This window comes from Ovis canadensis, chromosome 18 (genome assembly GCF_042477335.2).
Source record: "Ovis canadensis isolate MfBH-ARS-UI-01 breed Bighorn chromosome 18, ARS-UI_OviCan_v2, whole genome shotgun sequence".
Lineage (NCBI taxonomy): Eukaryota > Metazoa > Chordata > Mammalia > Artiodactyla > Bovidae > Ovis > Ovis canadensis.
Genome location: NC_091262.1, coordinates 46,835,366 through 46,858,654, shown reverse-complemented (window position 1 = coordinate 46,858,654; position 23,289 = coordinate 46,835,366). Strand labels below are relative to the sequence as shown.

General features: G+C 38.5%; 1 protein-coding gene across 1 annotated transcript in view; it reads right to left on the bottom strand.

Annotated features, from left to right (window-relative positions):
* The window catches only part of PTPN9 (protein tyrosine phosphatase non-receptor type 9), a 73,079-nt gene that overhangs the window by 3,782 nt on the left and 46,008 nt on the right, over positions 1-23,289 (bottom strand). Inside the window, exons 6-9 of the mRNA XM_069559496.1 lie at positions 14,826-15,154; positions 10,903-10,996; positions 5,834-5,900; positions 898-976 (exon numbers count right to left, since the gene is read on the bottom strand). Coding sequence (XP_069415597.1) covers positions 898-976; positions 5,834-5,900; positions 10,903-10,996; positions 14,826-15,154 — 569 coding nt within the window. The remainder of the gene's footprint in view (positions 1-897; positions 977-5,833; positions 5,901-10,902; positions 10,997-14,825; positions 15,155-23,289) is intronic.

Genomic DNA, 23,289 nt, shown 5'->3' with positions numbered 1-23,289 from the left:
AAGACAGTAGAGAAACTATGGCAGGCCAGACTGAACTCTGCCCTGTGCCTCAGTTACTGTTCATTCTGTTCCCCAGTGAGAGCCTTGGCTGACAGAGGACTGGGAAAGGCATGCATGGTTCCAGGGATGCCAACAGAAGGCTTATGTAAAGGCCTAAAAGTCCGCCCTCACTACTCGTCAGTGGCTCCACAGTACCCCAAGGGGGCACTTCCTCCACTACCTCCTCTCCAAGTCAAAGGTGGCTTGTAACAATGCCATGAGGAAGGGATCTAAGCAAACGTTCTCATGCATTTTTTTCTCCTCATCCAAAATGGGTTATAATAATCATAATAATAATGATACTAATGAAATAGTAGTTCCTGAATTTTGGCAGATATGCACAACATTTCAAAACTATTCCCTTCATCAAGAGCTTCCTGCAGACCTATTACGTTTTACATCTCCTTTTGGTAAGTTCTCCTCTAGATGCAAATATGAACCAGAATAAAACTGGTCCAAAGTAGCAGGGAAAGGGAGAACTATGGGGAACTGGTAATTCAGAAGCCAGGAAGACAGCTGACCTTTATAAGTAGAAAGGAGGCTAAAAGTGGCCTGCCCCATGTGTTTCCCAGTGCTTCCTCTAGTAAGTAGTTAAGGCCAGGACCTAAGGATAGTCTGTACCTCACACAAGGTCACCAGAGCCAAGGATTAAAGCTCTAACAAGTTAGATCTACCAATTTCCACCATACCCTGGCTCTGTTAGCCCTGGGTCAGCTGAGGAAAAGCTCAAACTCTTTGCCATGGCTTAGAAACCCTCCCTGTTTCTAAGAGCTAAACTCCCCTCTATAATCACCCATGCATGGGGGTTGGGGGGTGGGTAGAAAAGAAGGGCAATCGGTAGGAAAGGGATGAACTCACCGGGTGGTCATGACAATCACCAAGACTTTTTGCTCCCATACCATTAGCCAGAAATCTCGGTAGGTATTCTCCAAAGGGCCTACAATGGAAGAACAAAACAAGGAACATAACCCTGGCAAGCACTTCTTTCCTCCTCAGGCTCTTCTGTTTTTTCCCAGATACTAACTCCAAAGCACATATGCTGTCTCCCTGCCTTTTTGACTACATCCCTGCTATTCAGGGTGGGGCTTGGGCAAGCAGCACCAGCATCAAACGGGAGAGTGTCAGAAATGCACACTCTGCATTTGAACACAATCCCCAGGTAAAGCTGTAGGTAGGCTACCATTTAAGAAGCACTGTTACATAGCCTCTTCCAGCCTCATTGTCAGGGCCTCAGCTACCACATCCAGCCTGACAGTGTCAACTGTGTACACGTCTCCAGCTGTTTCCACCCCATCTAAGCCTTATAATCACCAGCTGCCTACCTAACCATTCCCCGTCCAGGTGCCATCATCCGATTTCCTCAGACCCTGGATGTCTGCAATCCAGTGTCCTTCAAAGTTAGCTTTCTCTCTACACTTTCTCAACTCTGCTAACAGTACTGCATTCTTAAATCATTCAGTTTCAAAAAGTTGGAAAGTCCAACTCTGACTCATTTCTTTCATCTCCCAGAAGCATTCACCAAGTCCTAGATTATTTTTGCCTTTGGAATTTTTTGACTTTTATCTTTTTGTCTTCCTACCGAAATTCACTGTCATAAGGACGACATCATTTTTTTTTCTAAGTTCCTATAATATCATTTTGGTTTACTTTTCTCAAGAGGAATTTCTCTTCCAGTCTTTTCTGGATATCTCTGCCAGTTTTGCTTCATCACAATATAGACACACATGCTCACTTCTGCCTTTATTCCCTTGTTCATGCTCTCTGTTTCACCTCTACTGCCACTGACTTTCTACCCATTTTTTCTCTCTCCTTCTAGTTTTTTTGAGATATAGTCAGCATGCAGCACTGTGTAAGTTTAAGGTATAGGAAGCATAATGATTTGACTTAAGTATATCATGACATGATTACCACAGAAAGTTTAGTGAACACCCATCATTTCACATAGATACAAAATTTAAAAAGAAAAAAAACCACACTTTTTCCTCATCATGAGAACTCAGGTTTTATTTTAACTTTTAGGTATAACACACAACAGTGTTAATTATATTTATCATACTGCACATTGCATCCCCAGTACTTATTCAGCCTATACTGAATTTGTACCTTCTGACTGTCTTCATCCAATTTCCCCCTCCCCCAACCCCTGCCCCTGTAACCATAAATATGATCTCTTTTCCTATGAGTTTGTTTGTTTTGAAGTATAATTGGCCTACAATACTATGTTAGCTCCCAGTGCACAAGATGCTGATTCAGTATTCCTATACACTGCAAAATGATCACCATGCCGCCCATTTTCAAATGCTGCATGCAGGTAAGCTAAGTCGCTTCAGTCATGTCTGACTCTGTCTGACCCTATGGACCGTAGTGTGCCAGGCTCCTCTGTCCATGGGATTCTCCAGGCAAGAATACTGGAGTGGGTTGCCACGTCCTTCTCCATTTAAGTACTGCTTCTCCCCTAAATCTTTCTTTTAACACCACATTCTTTGTAGGGCTCCCTCTCCTCTCAGTTCTCGATGGCACAGCTGGATCAAAACAGCTTAACCATTTGATGTACATGGTCTCACATCAGGCATTTTACTTTGAGAGAAGCAATCATATCTCAGCCAAACGTGGTGCTGAGGGCAAGGGCTGTGTCATCATTTCCCCTTTTAGAATCAGAACCTGTACCGGGCTGGGCACTCAGCAGGAACTTTGAAGATGCTTGTCAGCCGATAACTCCCTTTCAATCAAGTGAGTAATGGCTCAGGATAATTCCTTATACTTTTCCAGTGCCTTTTCTGCCTTTACTTTCAGGGAAGCAGGGCAGTGCCATGGGTTGATTTGGTCCTGGAAGTCTGCTAATTTCACTGCCATTTTTGCTAAAGTCTGTTAGGAAGCACTAACATTTTATGATACTAGAATTTCCTCTGTGCAGAAGGGGACACTGCCAGAAGCATGTGAAGTCTTGAAAACAAGCTAAATGTTTAATAAGAGTTAAATTATGGCATACCCTAAATTTTAGCAGTCCATAAAGGTGATACTGTACCATTTGTATTTTTGCTATGGAAAGGTATTCACAAGATAACCATCAAAAGAAAAAAGAAGTAATGTATAGAAAACGCCTGTTTTGTTAGGTATTTTATATGTCCACATCTATTTGTATGCACAGAATGAGGTTTAGAAGGAGATGCTGCAAAATGCCAGCACTTTCTCTGAGTCTCAGGGTTATGAGTGATTTTCATCTTCCTTTTCCACAATGGACATGGCATTACTATAGCATGCATGTCAAGAAGATAATAAAAACAGCCTTTCCCTACCTCTGACTCTTAGCCTTGTTCACACCTCACTGTTCTGCATCACAGTAGCTCTCATAGACTTTATTTTCCACATTCAAACCACTGGCAAAGCTGGTGTTGCCACACAAGAGAGCCTGACAATACCACTCAAGACTCAGGCTGGACAGAGAAGGGTCATAATTTCCTCAGAAGCATAAGAGAGAGATTTAGAAGGGAAAGTTATGCTTCCCCAGATTAGATTCTTTAACAGTAGATGTCTCTGAAGAAACAAAGTCAGCAGTTTATGCAGACGTGGGTGAAACAATCCACTAACCTGGCTTGTCTGTTTGAATCAAGCAGACATGTGCTCAAATCCTGGCTCTGCCACTTACTAGCTGTGTGATCCAAGGTCACTTAACCTTTTTGAGCTTCAGTTTGTTCATGGATTTATAAACCTTCCTTGCAGAGTCTCTATAATAATTAGATGGCAATTATATATCTAATATATTTAAAATAGATACTTTCATAAATAACAGTAGAACTATTATGAAAAAAAATCAGAATACAGAATATAGCCAAGAAGGTTAACCAGATATATCAAACCAACCGATTTTCCAGTCCTAACAGTGCTGATGCCTTCTAAGTGATCAGTGTTTAACTCAAGAAATCTCTCTCATACTTCTGGATGAGTTTCCTCTCCCAGACAGGGCCTTCAGAGCCAACCTAAAGAATCCAATTCCTGCATAACTAACAACTCTAGGAGGTGCATTTGTCATCTAAACCAGAGAAAGGAGCACTCTGAGACCCCTAGACCAATCTTTACCCTCCAGAAGCCCACCCATGCCACAGACATCCTCCTCAACAAAGACATCTCCTTACTCTCAGGCAGATCACATCCTATTCTTTACCTGCCAGAAATCTTTCCTGATAGTTCTCTTATTTCTTCCTAAGGTCTTAAAGGATGCTTTCTGGAGGTAGTAGTCCCCCCTAAGGGAAAATAAGCCTGTGACCATCAGACCAATTAACAATGTACCATAAATCCAAAGGCCCTTTTCCTTTTTATTCTCCCTCAATTTCGATTTTGAAAAATTTGAAACCTACAGAAAGTAAAAAAAAAAAAAAGAAAAACCCACAGCACAATGTATGCATACTTTGGCTTGAAGGCTATCATTTTTAGCTATTATTTTACAAAGCCTTCTCTATATATACACAACACATATTTTCTTTTTTACTATTTAAAAATATGTTTCAGACATTATGACATTTCACTCCTAAATACCTGAACACGTATTTAGAAGAACATTCTCCATAGAACAATATCATTATCACACTGCAGCAATTACACATTAATACAATAATACTATCTAATATACAGTCTCCAACTGTGCCAATATTTTGTCCTTAAAAATTATTTTTCCAAATTGAGTTATGGATGACACATTGCCTTCAGTTATCAATGTCTCTTTAGTCTCCTTTAATCCCTCCCCTCCCCCTTTTTTTCCCCATGGCATTAACTTGAAAGAATCTTAGCCAATTCTCCAGCATGTTCCACAATCTGGATTTCTCAGGTTTGTTTCTCACAATCCGATTGATTCACTTAAAAACTGGCAACATACAACAAAGGTTACCTTGTGTAGTTCTCATTGTATCAAAATAGGAGGCATATATCTGTTTCTCCATTATTGGTGATACTAAGTGTGATCACTTGGTTAAGGCGGTACCGGCGAGATCTCTTGCTGGCCATACTCCACAATGGTCAAAGGCCCTTAAACCCGTATGATGGCCTCTCTTATCCTCCTATGTTATGATTTCTTACCACCCTCTTTGAAGGAAACCAGGTATTCTTGAGATGGCAGAGAACAAGTCATTAGCAGTACTAGGGCCCACAAGAGCATTAATAGAAACTCCATCTGAAATCCTCCTAGAGCCCAATACTTCACTGTCAGACTTAGCAAAGACTATCCACATTAGAGGCTGCTGGTATACTCTGTAATGGTACACAGACCAGCAAAAGTCTCTCAAGCCAGCAACACCCATTCACAGGCTGAATTCAATCTCTGGGAAGTCCACTGCCATTCCTTTATGTCCTACTCGACATAAAGACAATCTCACTAGCCAGTCAATTCTGATGTCCATCCCCCTGGGTCTGCAACTCTAAGACTCAATCCAAAAACTTGTAATGTTGTGTGTTCAAATCTCTAGTTTATCTCTATGCAGTGAGTTTCTAGGCACATTTGATAAAGACACTCTACATCTCTCATCTGCCTTCTTCTAGAACCCTCAATCTTTATGAAAGACCAAGATCTAGAGAAGGGAAAGGCTACCCACTCCAGTATTCTGGCCTAGAGAATTCCATGGACTATACAGTCCATGGGGCTGCAAAGAGTCGGACACGACTGAGTGACTTTCACTTTCACAAGATCTAAGGGCTGCAATATCACCTCAAGTTACCATTTCCTTTAAAAATTACGCTATCCCCTGGTGCAAACAATCACAGGCAGATAGTACAAAATCAGTTTGTGAATGGCAGACTAACTTACCTTGTGTACCAATGTAAGCATTCTTCTGCTTGTAGCCATCCATGAAACTGGCATTGATGTAATCTGTCTAATGATAAAAAGGAAATATCATTACAGTTGTGTGGAATATACCAATTGGGTACGAAAATGATGTACTAGGTAAATAAAACTCAAGGTATGGATTTTCTCTTCTTGTCAGGCAGTGAAGAAGTGAAAGGACCAATTTAAAACCTCACCTGCACAAATGTTAATGCAACAACTGGATATCCACATGCAGAAAAATCAAGCCTACCCTCTTACATCATACACAAAAACCTAACTCCAGGGAATTCCCTGGCAGTCCAGTGGTTAGAACTCTGAGCTTTCATTGCTGTGGGCTTGGTTCAGTCCCTGGTCAAGGAATTAAGGGTCTGCAGGCCACACAGCACGGCCAAAAAAAAACCAAAAACCTAACTCCAAATGGATTGCAGACCTAATGTAAGAGCTAAAACTATAAAATCCTTAGAAGAAAACATAGTAATAAATGTTTGTGACCTTGGGTTAGGCAAAGCCTCCTTAGATATGACATCAAAAACACAAGCAACAAAAGACAAAAACAGATAAATCGAACTATAGTAAAACAGAAAACTTTTGTGCTTCAAAGGATACCATCAAGAAAGTGAAAAAACAACCCACAGAATGCACACATTTTATAAGGGATTTGTAGCTAAACTATATAAAGAATTCTCACAAATAAACAGTAAAAAGACAACTCAATTTTAAAATAGGCAAAGAATCAGAATAGCCATTTCTCCAAGAGAATATACAAATGGACAATGTGTACCTGAAAAGTTGCTCAACATCATTAGTCATGAGAGAAATGCAAATCAAATCCACAATGAGATAACACTTCACACCCACTAGAATGGCTACAGGTAAAAGATAATAATGAATATTGGCAAAAATGTGAGAAGACTGGAATCCTCATACATCACTAGTGGTAATATAAAATGGTGCAGTCACTTTAGAAAACAGTCTGACATTTCCTCAAAAGGTTAAATACTGAGCTACCATATGACCTGGAAATTCTAATCCCTAGGGAAATGAAAACATAGATCTACATAGAAAAACTCACATACAAATATTCATAGCAGCATCATTCATAGTAGCCAAAAAACAGAAACAACTCAATTGTTTATCAGCTAGTGGAATGGATAAATAAAATGTGGTGCAGGGATTTCCCTGGTGGTCCAGTGGTTAAGAATTCACCTGCCAATGTAGGGGACCATGGGTTTGATTCCTGGTCTGGAAAGCTCCCACATGCCATGGGACAACTAAGCCCATGTGCCACAACCACTGAGCCCATGCTCCACAACAAGAGAAACTACTGCAACGAGAAGCCTGTGCACTGCAACTAGAGAGCAGCCCCTGCTTGCTGAAACTAGAGAAAGCCCGAGTACAGCAACAAGGACCCAGCACAACCAAATATAAACAAATGAATAAGTAAATAGTTTTTAAAATGTGTATACACACACACACAATGGAATATTATTCAGCAATAAAAAAGAAATACTGATACATACTACAATATGAATGAACCTTGAAAACGTGCTAAGCGAGAGAAACCAGACATAAAGGGTCATGTATTGTATGACTCTATGTGAGATGTCCACAAAAGGCAAAAAGAGTACACAAATAGTAGATGTGCTTGGGAGAAATGGGGAGTGACTACCAAGGTGAGTTTCTTTTTTAGGTGATGAAAATGTTCTAAAGTTGATTGTGGTGATAGTTGCACAACTCTGAGAATATATTAAAAACCAATGACTTGTACACTTAAGAAGAGTCAACCGTATGGTGTGTGTATCTCAATAAAACTGCTATTTTTAAAAAAAAAGTCCCTTAGGACTACAGCACTGCAGCTCAGAACCAAACCCAGAAGGGAGGCAAGCCAAGCAACCTGAGCAGGAACATCCTGTCCACGTGGTGACACACAAAAGGCAAAGTGTGACTGGAGAAGGAAGAGTTATACCTCACACCTAGGACCATCAACAGCATGGGCCAAACACCCAGGCTCTGTTACTGCCTAAATTAACACAAAGCAAAAGCCGCACACCTTCAGAAGAGTCTCAATGAACAGCTCAGGATGCACTCTCTTCTGCGGGCCTTCTCCCATTTCCCAATGTCCTCTATTTATATCATTAGCCATCAGGGAAATTAAATAGGCTTAAATTTTTATTGCTTTTATTCTACCTCCTCACAAGATCTCTGTCAACACTATTTAGTCCAAGCTGATAAAAAAAGCCAAACAGATGCAGCTACAGCCTCAAGTCACAATATAACTAGTTGAGAACACCTAGCAGCTAGGATGGATGGATATTAGAGGACAGGAAGGATTACAGGGCAAAAGTAAAGATGTTTCAACAGGAAACTAGGGAAAACTCATACTCCATTCCAATCTAGAGAGATCAAAAAGACCCCATCAACCCTTTTGCCGCTGGTTCCAACACTTGGAGGACAGTCTGAACTGTCAGTACGCCCACAGCCATCCTCAGAAAACAACTCTGAGGAATTCCTGGGCGGTCCAGTGATTAGGACCTAGGGCTTTCACTGATGTGAGCCGGGTTCAATCCCTGATGAGGGAACTAAGATCATGCAAGCTGCATGGCTCAGCCACAAAAAGAAAACATCTCCATCTCATGGTCAAACCCATGTTATTTGGATGAATGTCCATTAGATAGTCAGTCTACCAACTTATCTTCCCACTGATTATTTAGTCGAGTTTCCTGCTCTTTTCTTCTCCCACAGCAACTGGTAGTGACCTCATACTAATACTACTAGTGCTCTACCCTCATTTGGACACCTTCACTAAGCTAATGGAACATGTGCAGTGGACCCAGCAAGCTAAAAGTCTCACTCACCCCAACCAGGCTTCTTAATCCAGGCCTCACCCACAGTCAGCCAAAGCCCATCCTCTGTTCTGCCTGGCACACTCAGATGGGACCCTAAAGGGCCCATGTGAGAAGGCATAGAAAAGTACAAATGATTTAGCTGGTACATGTCAATCAACACCATTGTATAAGTAATATATAAGCTGTTACGCTTGGAGTTACCTTCATGCTTTGAAAAGAAATGGCACTTCTTTAAAGGAGACTTATTTCTTTATAACTAAGGATACCAGTTTTTAGCATCCTTGTCTCTGAGAGCACTGGGAATTAAAACCAGCAATTTCAGAAGAATCATTAGATACTAAAAACTGAAAATGACCTCAGAGATAAAGTGCAGATTTGGGGGCAAACTAAAACAGCAGGAAGAACCAAAGCAGCACACACATTCTGTTATGGGCCAGGTTCAACAGAAATATAATATAAGTCCAGGTATATATAAATCTGCTAAACAATTCACTAACAAACTTGAATCCTCCACTTACTGTGGAAAAGAGCCTCTACCAATATTTGTAATGTGGAGAGGGAGCATTAACTCAAGTGATGATCTTCAGAATAATTACACGATGACTAGAATAGTCTCCTGGTACACTGGGGTTCACTCACTCACTCACAAATAATATACTGAATGTCTGATACATGACAGGCACTGTTCTAGGTCTTGGAGACAGAGCAGTCAACAAGACAGATACATTCAAATATCTCTGACTCTAGAGCCTCAATTCAACTAAGACAAAACTCAGTAATACTGATGAATTTGTCTTCAATCAGGCAGACTCTCAGCTAATACCACTGCAGAAAAACCCTCTGTAAGGATCCTAGACAGGGTTATGAATTCAGTTTATGAATTGAAACAGTAGGGTCAAAGAGATTAAAACCATGATCCCACAGTCCTGACTCATACATCATATATGCCCAAATATAAAGCAGTGATTTTCCTAAGAATTATCCTCCAGAAAAAAGAAGAAGGATATAACAAGCCCATATACTGCGTGTGATGTTAAGGGGCACTATTTAAACTCCTTTGCTGTGAACGGGAACTTCAATCAATGCTGTTTTTTGATGTGTATAAAGGTCACCAGACAGAATAGTTGTATCAGAAGGAAAAAAGAAGAAATAATAATACCTATTTAATTGCTGACCTCAAAATTCTAAGTTTTGGATGTCACTGTAATCAAGTCATACGAAAGAGGACTTTAAAAATAAATAAATGATTATGCTATAGAGGATGCATGAGATACAGGATGAAAGAAAAGAAAAAACTATGCTAATGTTATAGATTTTTTCTGATTTAGGATAAATTTTCCAGTGACAATATACTTAAAAAAGGAAATAAAAAGATGTGTTCTGGATAACTGTTAGACTGACTCAAAAAGTAGCTCAAATAAGGACAAAAAGAAACGGATGTTAAAGATGTATGTGAAGAGTCTGAATAACATTTCCACTAAATATCCCTACTAAATATATGTGATTTTTAATATGTACAGATATGATTGAATCAATACTAAATAATATAGGCATTTGACCAATTCATCTCTTTTGTGCTTAGTCACTCAGTCATGTCCAACTCTTTGCGACCCCATGAACTGTAGCCCACCGGCTCCTCTGTCCATAGGGATTCTCCAGGCAACAATACTGAAGTGGGTTGCCATGTCCTCCTCCAGGGGATCTGCCCAACCCAGGGATCAAACACAGGTTTCCCACATTGTAAGCAGATTCTTTACCATCTGAGCCACCAGGGAAGCCCATGCATACACTATTTGTCTAAAATTTTTGTCAGATCTTCTAGACGGAAAAATCAGAGGTCACTTATAATGAGTCCCCTGGTATTGATGCAATATATACCCTCACACCAGTGAGGTAGATGACATGTCTATGACTTTATAACTAAAGAGTAAAAGGAGAGATAATTTATTGAGTACCTACAGCAATACACCAGACTTTGGGATATCAGCATGTATGTAAAGTATTTCATTTAATTTCCACTTAGTACTCTGAGATGGGCATAAAAGGACTTTCATATGGTAACAGACTAGTATGTAGCCTAAAACTCAAACCTTCTCTCTCTGGCTTAGAGTTCATGTTCTTTCTACTACAGTATTAGTAAGCTTCACTTTGGAAGAGGCTTACATTTCCCCTAGTGCTTCTGAAAGACATTTATCTTTCTACCTGAGTGTGGCCGCTTCGTTTCGTCAGCTTCACTCTAGTTTGGTCCAGGCAGGGTACATCCCCATAGCGGTTCTTCTCTAGGTTTCCTGGAGACCTGAAAGAGATGAAACAAACTGAAATAAAGACACAACTATAAGAGCTGAAAATGGATGACAACAGGAGTGGAATGAGGGTAAGGAGGGAGACTGCTATTTGCCATTCATTACTTTTTCTCTTTGGTATTATTTGATTCTGAAAAAATCATCTGCGTATATATTGATTAAAAGCAAAAAAAAATTTACAAAGACTACCCACATAAAGTAATACTCTATATTATTTATGCATATGAATGTATATGTAAGAGTATAAACAATGATCTGGAAGGAAACATACCACATTCATACTAGTGACTGCTTCTGAGGAGTGAGAATTGATGGTGACGGTTAGAAGGGATTTCAACTTTACAATGAACTCTTTCTTTTATATAAAAAGATGAAGCAAATACAACAAAATACTAAAAACTGCCAGTTATTAATTCTTGGTGGTTAAGAAATAGTTGTTAGTCACGTTATACTCTTAGGGGCATCTTCCCACACAAATAAACCCAGCTGATATTTTACAAAGTTCCAAGAACAACTCAACAGAAAAAGGAATACTCTTTCCGACCAATGGTGCTGGACCAATTAGATACCTATAGGGAAAAAATCTGAACATCAAACTAAACCTTACACAAAAAATTAATTCAAAATGGATCACAGATTTAAATTAAATGTAAAACATAAACTATAAAAATTTTAGGGAAAAAAGTAGAAAAATCTTTGGATTCTAAGGCGAAGCAATGTGTTCTTAGGCTTGACATCAAGAGTATGATCCATAGAGGAAAAAATGATTAAAGAACTTCATCAAAATAAACTTCTGCTTCACAAGAGAACCAGAAAAGAAAAAAAGAAAGAAAAGCTACAGACTGGAAGAAAATATTTTCAAACTATGCATCCAACAAAGAACCAGTACCTAGAACATAAAGAACTCTCAAGTATCAAGCGTTTTAAAAAAAAAATCCAAATAGAAAATGGGCAAAAGACATTTTTACAAAGAGGATATACAGATGGCAAAAAAGTACATGAAAAAATGTTCAATAACATTAGCTAGTAGAAAAATGTAAATTAAGACCACAATTTTAATTTTAACTTAGGGGTATCATTACATACCTATCAGAACAGCCAAAAAAAAAAAAGTGACAACACTGAACACTGGGGAGGATGCAAAGAAAACGGACATTCTGGGACTTCCCTGGGAGTCCAGTGGCTAAGACCCCGTGCTCCCAGTGCAGGGGGCCCAGGTTTGGTCCCTGGGGCTGCAGCTAAGAATCCCATATGCCACAGTGAAGGTCAGAGACCCAGCAGAGTCAGATAAAGCAATAACACATATTTCAAAAGAAGAAACAGCCCATTCACATATTGCTGGGGGGAATGCAGAAGAATATAGCCACTCTAGGAAACAGCTGGATAGTTTTTCATAAAACTAAACACTTAGTTAACATATAACCTAGCAATTCCACCCTTAGCCATTTCTCCCAGAGAAACAGAAACTTATTTTTACACAAAACCTAGACATGAATGTTCACAGCAGCTTTACTCATAATCGCTAGAAACTGGAAACAACCCAGATGTCCTTCAACAAGTGGTTAATTGGTTAACAGTTTACACTGTGGTTCAATCATATCATGGGATATTATTCAGCAATAAAAAGGAACAAACTTGATACAAATAAAAACTTGGGTGAAACTCCAGAGAATTACACTGAGTAAAAAAAGGCAATCCCAAAAGTCTATATACAGTATGATTCCATCTATATAGTAACATTCTTGAAATGACAAAATTATAGTAATGGAAAATTGATTAGTAGTTACAGGGGTTAGGGATGGGGAGGGATAGAATGGAGAGGTATGTGGTTATGGAATTCTGTATCTTGACTGTGGTTTTGTATACACAAACCTACCTGAGTGATAAAAATTGCAAAGAACTAAATACACAAACACACAAACAAAAACTGGGGAAATCTGAATAAGATTGGTGGACCTGCAATGTAGGAGACCTGGGTTCGATCCCTGGGTTGGGAAGATCTCCTGGAGAAGGGAACAGCTACTCTCTCCAGTATTCTGACCTGGAGAATTCCACGGACTGTATAGTCCATGGGGTCGCAAAGAGTCAGACACGACTGAGCAACTTTCACTTAACTTACTTATCAATATCCCAGTTGTGATACTGTACAAAGCTTCTGGAAGATGTTACCATGGGATAGCTGTGGAAAGGGCATACATGATCTTTGATCTACAATTTTCTCATAATAAAAATTACATTTTTATTTATTAAAAAAAAATCCTTTGAAAGAACGATGTAGAGGGGAAAAAAGGTAAAGTCTCAGTCCATGGGCATCCTGGAGCGCAGTGAATACCTACTTCTTAAACTAGAATTCCAAGGAAAACAGTTTGTTCTGTGTAAGCAGTTCTACTGGAACTGAGTGTAAGACACAGGCCTGAAGATGTTGAGGATTCTGGTTTCTAGCTCCTGAAGTAGGATGTTTTCATTCATTCAATAAATAAAGAGGCAGGACTGGGAATCCTTCCATAAGATTGGGATATATTCTCTGATTATAACATGATAGCTGACTTGGATGATGCAAAGAGGATAATCCAAACATACTTTTTTAATGTGATGAAGGGGAACCATGGTAGAAATGACACCTTAAGGACCCCTCAGCAGAAGCACCAGAGCAAGGTCAGGGATTCCCAGAACAAGGGTGCACTCTCTGCTCTGGCTGGGAAAAGGACTGGACACATATAGGGGTCTAGAACTGGTGGGGAAGAACACTCTCCCCACGTGATACATGCTCTGCTTTCTCGCTCTTTTTTTCCTTATTTTTCTTTGGATTCTTGTTTTACTGATTTTTTTTCTTAATTGCTTCTCCTCTCTTACCTTCCTTATCTGTTTCCTAACTTGTTATTATTCTCTTTCTTTTTCCTTCTCTTTCTTTCCTCACTCTTTGCATACCTTTTTTACAGTACACTGACTAAGCTGGAGAGGAATTACAAGGGGAGAGAGGTACTCACAGATTCCTAAAACATTTAAGCTATAAAATAATCAGTGGATATCAGCGAGTCTAACATAAAATATTACAAACAGGAAAACTGAGGTATAAAGTAGGGAAATAACTTGGGTAAGTCACAGAGGTTATTTTCGGCTAAGCTGGTACTTGAGCCTGAGACCCACTGAAGACAGCTTCCTTAATTTTCAACAAACAGATCTCAAAACTTGGAGGAAAAGAAGTTTTCGCTGCAGTCAATGAAAACATGTTAAGATAAATGACAGCAGCAGTAAGTGAAATGATCAGTGCTCTACCCCCCAACAATAGTTATCAAGTAGTTACAAACCAGTTATAGAATTTAGGTAGAAGGAAAATCCCACAGGCTAAATTCCTAAGAGGCAACTCTTCTCTCTTACTGACTGTGGGTTATTTAAAATGGACCAGTACGCCTCCTCAGAAAGTAATGTAACACTATAAACGCTCTAGGCAGAAGCTGCCCAAAAGCAAGGACCAGAGATCACACTTACCACAAGAATCAACAGCCTACCTTTTGGGCCTCTACTTTTTTTTTTTTCCCCTAAAAGCACTTGCATATCAGGAACACATCAAAAAAATGCATCCTTTAGTACACAGTTTCTCTACTGTTACCAAAGACCTTCAGAAACTTCACAGCATATGCTACTGGCAACAAGCGCCAACTGGTGCCTCTTTCTGGATGAGAGAAACCATGATCTAAGTGAAAGTGGTGCTCCTTAACCTAAGGAAGAGCCTCTCTTAAGGATGTAAGGTGTGGAAGGTGTACTAACACGTGTCACAAGCATCTTGGAAAGTGATCACTGGCCCAAACCTTCCCTACTTACATGGAACAGTGGAAAGTACCAACTGGGTTCTCACGACGGATGTCTTCATACTCCTCGTATATCCCCCGCTTCTGCCTGGTGCTAACATAGTCCATCAACTCCTGGATGGTCATGGCTTGGGGGTCTGGGACATGCACTGAGTCCCAGTCTAAGGCTGGAGGGAGGGAGAACAGGATGATCTCATCGAAGGGATCTGGGTGGCCATTCATCTGGGATAGAAACTGGAAATTCCAAGTGGCGAGGTCAATTTTGACATATCCACCCAGGTTTTCCGGGAGGCACTCTCTGGGCAGGTGCTGGGTGACTTCAGACGTCTTCAATATCTGAATCTGGAAAGTAAGAGAGAACTACGTGAGTCTGTGGGAAGGAGGGGCATACAGACAGTGAACGTAAAGAACCAAAGTACTTCAGAGAATGAGATGAGATTGGCTTGAAACACGTGGTATACTTAGAAAAGACGTAAATGCAATTTCATCTGTTTAACATTGAAATCCTAGGAATTTCCCAGGAAAGGTTTGATTTTCCACAATGTATAGCAAACTCATTCCTGGAATTAACTCATTCCTTTATGTCATAAACATAAAGGTAGGTATAGAGAACCAAGGCTTTATACTATATACAAGGCTTTCCAGTTCCATCTCACATGGGTCCTGGCCTTTTTGACTACTAAGAATGCATAGAAAGTGGTTGTTTTGTCAACCCCATACTAAGGTAACCAATTCTAAGTCTGTTAGCTTGTCCTTTACTCATAGCTTGGTATGGATATTCTCAAAAATAGATTTCTAAATGAAAGCAAGACAAAACCAGCCACCCAGAGGCAGGGAAGCCCAGGAAAAATGCTAGAGAAGTAACTATAATACTCAATTCCTCTCTTTGCTGCCATAGTGGACACAGCCATATTGGACCAAATTAGCCTAGCTGGTTCCTTTTGAAATCTGTGTGGAATGGGATGTTTGCCTTGCTTGCTGCTGCTTCTTCCTGGAATGCTGTCTTTTTCTCTATGGCCTCTTCAAGGACCAGCTATGGCTCAACTCTTTTGCGAAGCCTTCCCTGACTGTCTGAGGCAATATTCTCCTCTGTGTTCCCGTTGAGCCACAGTCCTCTGAACATGTCTTGTCCCCTTTCACAACCATGAGCTGCACAGGAGTAAGGGCTATGGCACTCAAGTTTTAATTCCCAAGGCTCAAAACCTGGACTGTAAAGGTGCTCAATATATTTTGAGCTTGTACATGCATGTATATACACTTGTATAAAATGTAAGTGTTAAGAACTCACCCAAGGAGTCCTCTCAAAGAGTCACCTGGGAGAGTACCTCTCCTACTCTGGGGTCACTAAGTCCCTAACCTTCTACAAAACGAAATGTCTTTAGTTTTTTCCCTCCAACCCAAGTTGCCTCAGCAACAAAGATCTGTATTGTTAGTATTCATATAATCTCATATTAAAAAAAAACCCTCTGATAATATTTTACATTATCATCTTATTCTAGTATACCAATGTTTCCTATACCCTTTCTCTTAAGGGTGAGAAATGAATGAGTGAATGACTAAAACCATAATCTTTGTGTCATGGAATATTCGGGGAATGATAATAGAATTAAGATGATGTTAGACAACACTTTTGAAGTTAGGAAGCAACAAGCTGTTTTAAGAGAAAATGCCAGGAGTAAAAAAGTGTCTGAGATTCTCCTTTACCACCCTGGTGGTCAAAGGGACTGAGTGATACTTCCAGTTGAACAAAATCAAATACCAGCTCAACTGAGGTAATTATATTAGAAGCTGTACAAATCTAAATTTGGGAAGTGGTAGCTATCTCTAAGTTACTCATGGGACACATTTCTTCGATATTAGCTGCATGCAAGGTACTATATAGAGGGGAAGTGCCCAAATTATTTCCAGGTTCAAACTTCAAGGAACTTGTAGTACAGTCAAAAAGGAAGCTTGTACTGAGCTGAGTAAAGAATAAAGCAGAAAATATAAGTGAACACACTAACAGAAGCAGGAAGAGAGACAAGTCAGGAAGGCTTTTGAAGGCAGAGAATTAATTGGCAAGTTTCAACAGCAGAGATGGAACTGTACCTATCCCACCTCCAAATAATAAAGTTAGCTTGCCTTACCCTCTCCCGAACTTTATCCTTCAGAAGGAGGCTGATAATGGAATAGGGCACTCAGAACCATATGGGTGCTCCCACAATCAGCACTTTCTTCAAACGAGCTGGAAAAGCTCCCTGTGGAGAACACATGTGTGTGTTAGTCACTCAGTCATGTCTGACTCTTTGTGACCCTATGGACTGCAGCCTGCCAGGCTCCTCTGTCCATAGAATTCTCTCAGCAAAAATACTGGAGTGGGTTGCCATTCCCTTCTCCAGGGGATCTTCCTGACCCTGATCACACCCGGGTCTCCTGCACTGCAGGCAGATTCTTTACCATCTGAGCCACCAGGGAAGCCCTGTGGAGAACACATATAAGGATTTAAATACACCAATCAGGGCACTTCAACAGTGCCTAGTGGGAGCTTTGATTGTTTAAATCCAAAATTTAGGTTTTCTGCTCTTTTCACCATTCTTACCCAGCAGGGGGAGTCTACAGCCTAATTCAGATTTCACTTAGTGGCTAGAGAAAAAGTAGTTAAAAAGAAAGAAATGAAAGCAACCTAAAAGTCCATCACCAGAGGAATGGATAAAGATGTGGTACATGTATACAATGGAATACTACTCAGCCATTAAAAAGAACAAAATAACACCATTTGCAGCAACATGGATGGACCAAGAGATTCTCATACTGAGTGAAGTCAGACACAAAGGCAAATATATCACTTATATGTGGAATCTTAAAAAGAAAAAAAGGGTACAAATGAACTTATTCACAAAACAGAAGTAGAGCCTTTGATATAGAAAACAAACTTACTGTTACTAGGGGATAAGGGTGGGAGAGGGATAAATTGGGAGATTGGGATTGACATAAACACAATACTATATATAAAACATGCAACTGATTCACTTTGCTGTACACCTGAAACTAACACAGCATTATAAATCAACTACAGTTCAATAAAGCTTAAAAAAAGAAATTAAAAGCTGATTTATCGTTCAAAGTAATCATATTATGGAGACATAGACAGGGGCAAAGTTCAGCCTGGGACACCTAAGGATTATAGGTGAGTATGCTGGAATCCACACATTGAAATGCATGAGCTTTGAGTTATTTGATCTGGATCCACTTAACGCCAGAGAACGACTTCAGAACTTTTGGTTACGTTAGTAAGATATACCCTAAAGATTCTCAAGTCTCCCTGCAGATCTGAAAGAGGAATCTCAAAGGAAACAGATAAGTATCTCCTTACCTTTTTTTTTCTGTGATTATATTCCCTTGATCAAGTGAGTTCTCTATGATTTTTACTGTCAGTACAACACCACATTTTCAAAAAAACGCTTATTTGTGAAACAAATAAAATAAAAAAGTAGTAATATTATGTTCTTGTCCATATAAGCTTTATAGATCAAAACTACTCTGACTTTTCTTGTCAGCATACATGTATGCATCCTTACATTCTAATTATTAAAACTTTAAGGAACAATTAGATCACAAATAAAATGAACATGAAACATTTCTCATAATCTTTCCTTTATATTGATATCTGTGCGTTTATAATCATTTTCTACTCATCTCTTCATCTATTTATATATTCATTCATTCAGTCAATCAATATGATCGCCTGGGCATGAGGACAAATTAGGTCTAAAAGAAAGGAGACACCCTGATCTGCACAAGGCATAAGAATTAAAAATTATTTCTTTTTAAGCCACAGCTCTCTGTTTCATTTATAGTTTCTCAACACTCCAGTCCTGCTCATAGGCAGGGATAATGAGTAATACTGTCCTTCTACTGGGAAGAAATTATTCCCAGCTATATAATAGTATTTTAAAGCACTGTAATAGCATTTTAAAATATGAAAGATAAATATGAGAAAATCAGCCACCCTATAAATAATAATCAACATAAAAGTATAATGGTAAAAAGCCTCTGGTTTATAATAGTATTTGTACACAAAAGCACCATCTCTCTCCCTGTATGATAATGGTATTACAAAAGAGATGATTTATCCCTGGAGTTTACTATGTTTATACATATATATATGTACATTTTTTAGCCTAAGAATATACGTCAAAAGAAACATGTAAGACACATAGTTTTAAAATTTTATTGAAAGACATAACAGAAGACTTTAAAAAATCCATAAAACAAAGCATTCCTGGACAGGTAAAGATGAGGCTGTAAAGTCAATTCTCCTTAAATTAATTCATTATATCCAAATTAAATCCCAAAGTGTCTTATCTACCAGAACTTGACTGAATGACTCTAATGTTCATCTAATCAAAAGATCATGATTTTTTAAAAGCATTTTCTCAACAGATTTATAATTTTGAAAAAGTGATTACCTCTGTGGAATGGCACTGGGCTGTATGAAGGAGGGGTTGGAGACTTTTCCTTGAATTAGTTTTTTTGTTTGTTTTTATAATTTAAAAAAAGGTATAAAGTTTGTTTTTAGAATGCATGTTATATACCAGTAAAAATTTAAATAAAAGCACACAAAAGTGCATGTAAAAGAATAAAAATGTAAAAACAGTCAAAACAATTTTTAGAAATAAAAGAATACAGGGAAGTTTATCCTATAAAATGTTAAACTTCATTATAAGGCTACAATAAACTTAAAAAGTGAGTATGTTGGTCTGGATGCCTAGATCAATAGAACAAGGAGTCCAGAAATAGACACACTTACCATATGGAAATTTAGTATAAGATAAAGGCGTTACCCAAAGTAAGTAGGGAAAAAAGTGTATTAGTTAACAAATATCACCAAGACAGCTATTTAAAAACAAATTATTCTGCCCATAATATTATATACTATACATATTATTAAATGTAAAATATGTAATACAGTATATTAAAACTATAATGAAAAATTGAGAAAACATGGTACTATGACAAGACATCATCATGTTGAGTAAATTATAAACTGCAAAAATGCTGGTAACACATACTTAGTAATGTTCCTAATATTCTTAATAACAAATTTTGCAAATCAATGAGACAAACACTTCAACAGAAAAATGGGTAGAATATATAAGCAGAAAAAAATTTTTAAAGAAATACTGATGTTAAACGTGAAAATAAGTTAAAGTTCATCAGTAATAAATAAACACCAGATAAAGACATGAATATGATTAAAATCCAAATAATAAATGATGATGAGAATCTAGCAAACAAGGATGTTGATGGGAGTATAAATCTGAACTAAGGTTTTAGAGGACTATTTGGCAATATTTATCAAATTTTAAATGTATCTACATTTTGACCATAAATATCTGCTTACCTAAATTTATCCTGAGGAAATAATTGACCAAATATACAAAAATAAATGTAAAACGATGTTCACTGAAGCCTTTATAACAACACAAAAAAATAGAATAAACTTCATTTTTTCTGCTTGGTATATTAACAACAGGAACATTTTTTGTAAGGGACTTCTCTGGTGTTCCCAGTGGTTAAGAATCTGCCTGACAATGCAAGCGGTGCTGCTAGGTCACTTCAGTCGTGTCTGACTCCTTGCGACCCCATGGACTGTAGTCCACCAGGCTCCTCTGTCCATGAGATTCTCCAGGCAAGAATACTGGAGTGGGTTGCCATGCCCTCATCCAGGGGATCTTTCCAACCCAGGGATCAAACTGATGTCTCATTATGTCTCCTGCATTAGCAACCGGGTTCTTTCCCACTAGTGCCACCTGGGAAGCCAGCCACTGCAGAGGGACATGGGTTCAATCCCTGGTCCAGGAAGATCCCACATTCTGGGGAGCAGTTAAGCCTAGGTGTCACAGCTAGTGAGCCTGTGTGCCGCAAATACTGAAGCCCCCCAGGCCCTAGAGCCTGTGCTCTGCAACAAGAGAAGTCACAGCAGTGAGAAGCCCACACACCACAACAAAGAGTAGCCCCCACCTGCTGCAACTAGAGAAAGCCCACGCAGCAATGAAGACCCAGCACAGAAAAAAACAAAAACTGTGCAGCCACTAAAAAACGTGAGGGAAAAAAGGAGCTAAGAGCTATATGTACTGACATATAAAGATGACAAAGATACACTGCTAAGTAAAAAAATGACCAATTACAACTGCTGAATATAATGTGCCATACTTGTAAAGAAAAATAATTATCCTCATCCCATATGTATGCATACCTATATACACATGTACACATTTTAAAAGCTTGGAGCTTGGACATACATACCCTAAGTTCTTTATACTGATAATTTTCAAGGGGTGGAATTATAAGTAATAGCTCTGTACTTATTGGAGAAGGAAGTGGCACCCCACTCCAATACTCTTGCCTGGAGAATCCCATAGACGGAGGAGCCTGGTAGGCTACAGTCCATGGGGTCGCTGGGAGTTACACACGACTGAGTGACTTCACTTTCATGCATTGGAGAAGGAAATGGCAACCCACTCCAGTGTTCCTGCCTGGAGAATCCCAGGGACGGGGGAGCCTGTCTATGGGGTCGCACAGAATCGGAGACGACTGAAGCAACTTAGCAGCAGCAGTAGCAGCTATACTTACTAGTTGTATTACCTTCAGCAAGTTCTTGTATTTTCTAGGCCTAAGTTTCTAGATCTATAAAATGGGTACAATAATAGTAATAGCCATCACAACTCATGGGAATGATATCAGGATTAATTGAGGATTAATGATATCAGGATTAATTAATTTAAAGCATGAAGTTAGAACTGTATTCAAAACATTCAGTAAGTGGTAACAAATATTACTTTATAAGTGTCAGCATTAATAAATTTTCTGAAAATTAATGTACTTTTAGTCATGTATTTCTCTTTTTTTTAAACTCACTCATTTATTTATTTTTATTTTCGGCTGCACTTGATCTTCTCTGCTGCAGCATGTGGGCTTTCTCTAGTTGCAGCAAGTAGGGGCTACTCTCTAGTGGTGCGCGGGTTCTAGAGCGCTGACTCAGTACTCGCAGTGCACAGGCTAAGTTTCCCCACAGCATGTGGAATCCTCCTGAACCAGGGATCGAACCTGTGTCCCCTGCACTGGCTGGCAGACTCTTAACCACTGGACCACCAGGGAAGTCCCAGTCATGTATTTCATAATCAAGAAAATAAACATTTATTCTTTGGGCTAGACAAATTCCACATTGTCTAGTAAAAGTACATTTCACACTGCATGGTTTAAATGGTTCATCTAAAACAATAGTTAAGAATCCATATGATGGCAACTAAAATAGTTATGACATTTTAAAATTTAAAACAAGGATTACTCCTAAGAAAGTTACCAAGATGGGGAAAATTTATTCAGATCAACTTAGGAAGTCAAAGATTATGTATACTTTTATTCTAGTGTCATATTTTCATCCAAATCCTCACCACAGTAACTATTGGAAATTAATTCACACTGAATAGAAATCTAAAGTGTGAGACCGTGCACTGAAGATAAACTTCTATTTATAACTTTCATAAGAATGAGGATGGTAGGGGACTGAATTTAAAATTTTATCTATTCCCAATGATGGAGCAATAAGTCACTAAAGAGAACATATAGATATATAGATTTTAAGGCAACCAAACTTTTATTTCATTCTGTTTGAATTTATATAACAAAACATCTACAGTATTTTCACTATTTTGCAGCAAATAAAGGAGGACATACAAACAGCAAAAGAACATTTGAAGAAAAAGATATCATGTTTTTAAGGAACTCAAACAACAAAAAAAGGATACTATTATTTTAAAATTCTATATTCAAAAAAGGAGAACAATTATAGAATGCAGTCCTGGGATAGTTAACGGAAATAGATACTCTTATTTGTTGGTGACAATGTATATTTCTTTTCCACTTTTATCGAGGGTAACCTAGTGATGTATAACAGAGACACAAGAATATTCATAATCTTTAGCCAAATAATCCAACTCTCAGAAATATCTTCTTAAAATAATTTAAGAGAAAGAGCAAAAATAACCATAATAGTATTATTTAAACCTGAAAACAATCTGAATAATACAGAAAGATGGTTAGATAGTTAAACTGTCTATGATATATTAACTTACCAAGTTATTGTGACTCTGTTAAAACTGATAAGTAAAAGGCCTATGTTGTGGAAAGGAGAGGCTATTTAGTATGCAAAACTGGAAAAAAAAAAAAGCTATCCATATGGAAAAAAAGTCAGATTCCTACATCTTATACCATACTCGAAAATCAACTCCAGATGGATTAAGGTCTTAAATGACAAAAACAAAATTTTTAACTTTTAAAAGAAAATAGCTCCTCAAAAAATTAAATGTAGAATCACCATATGATCTAACAGTTCCACGTGTAGGCATACACACCGAAGAATTGAAAGCAAGGACTCAAACAGATGCTGTAACACCCATGTCCATAGCAGCATCATTCACAATAGCCAAAACGTG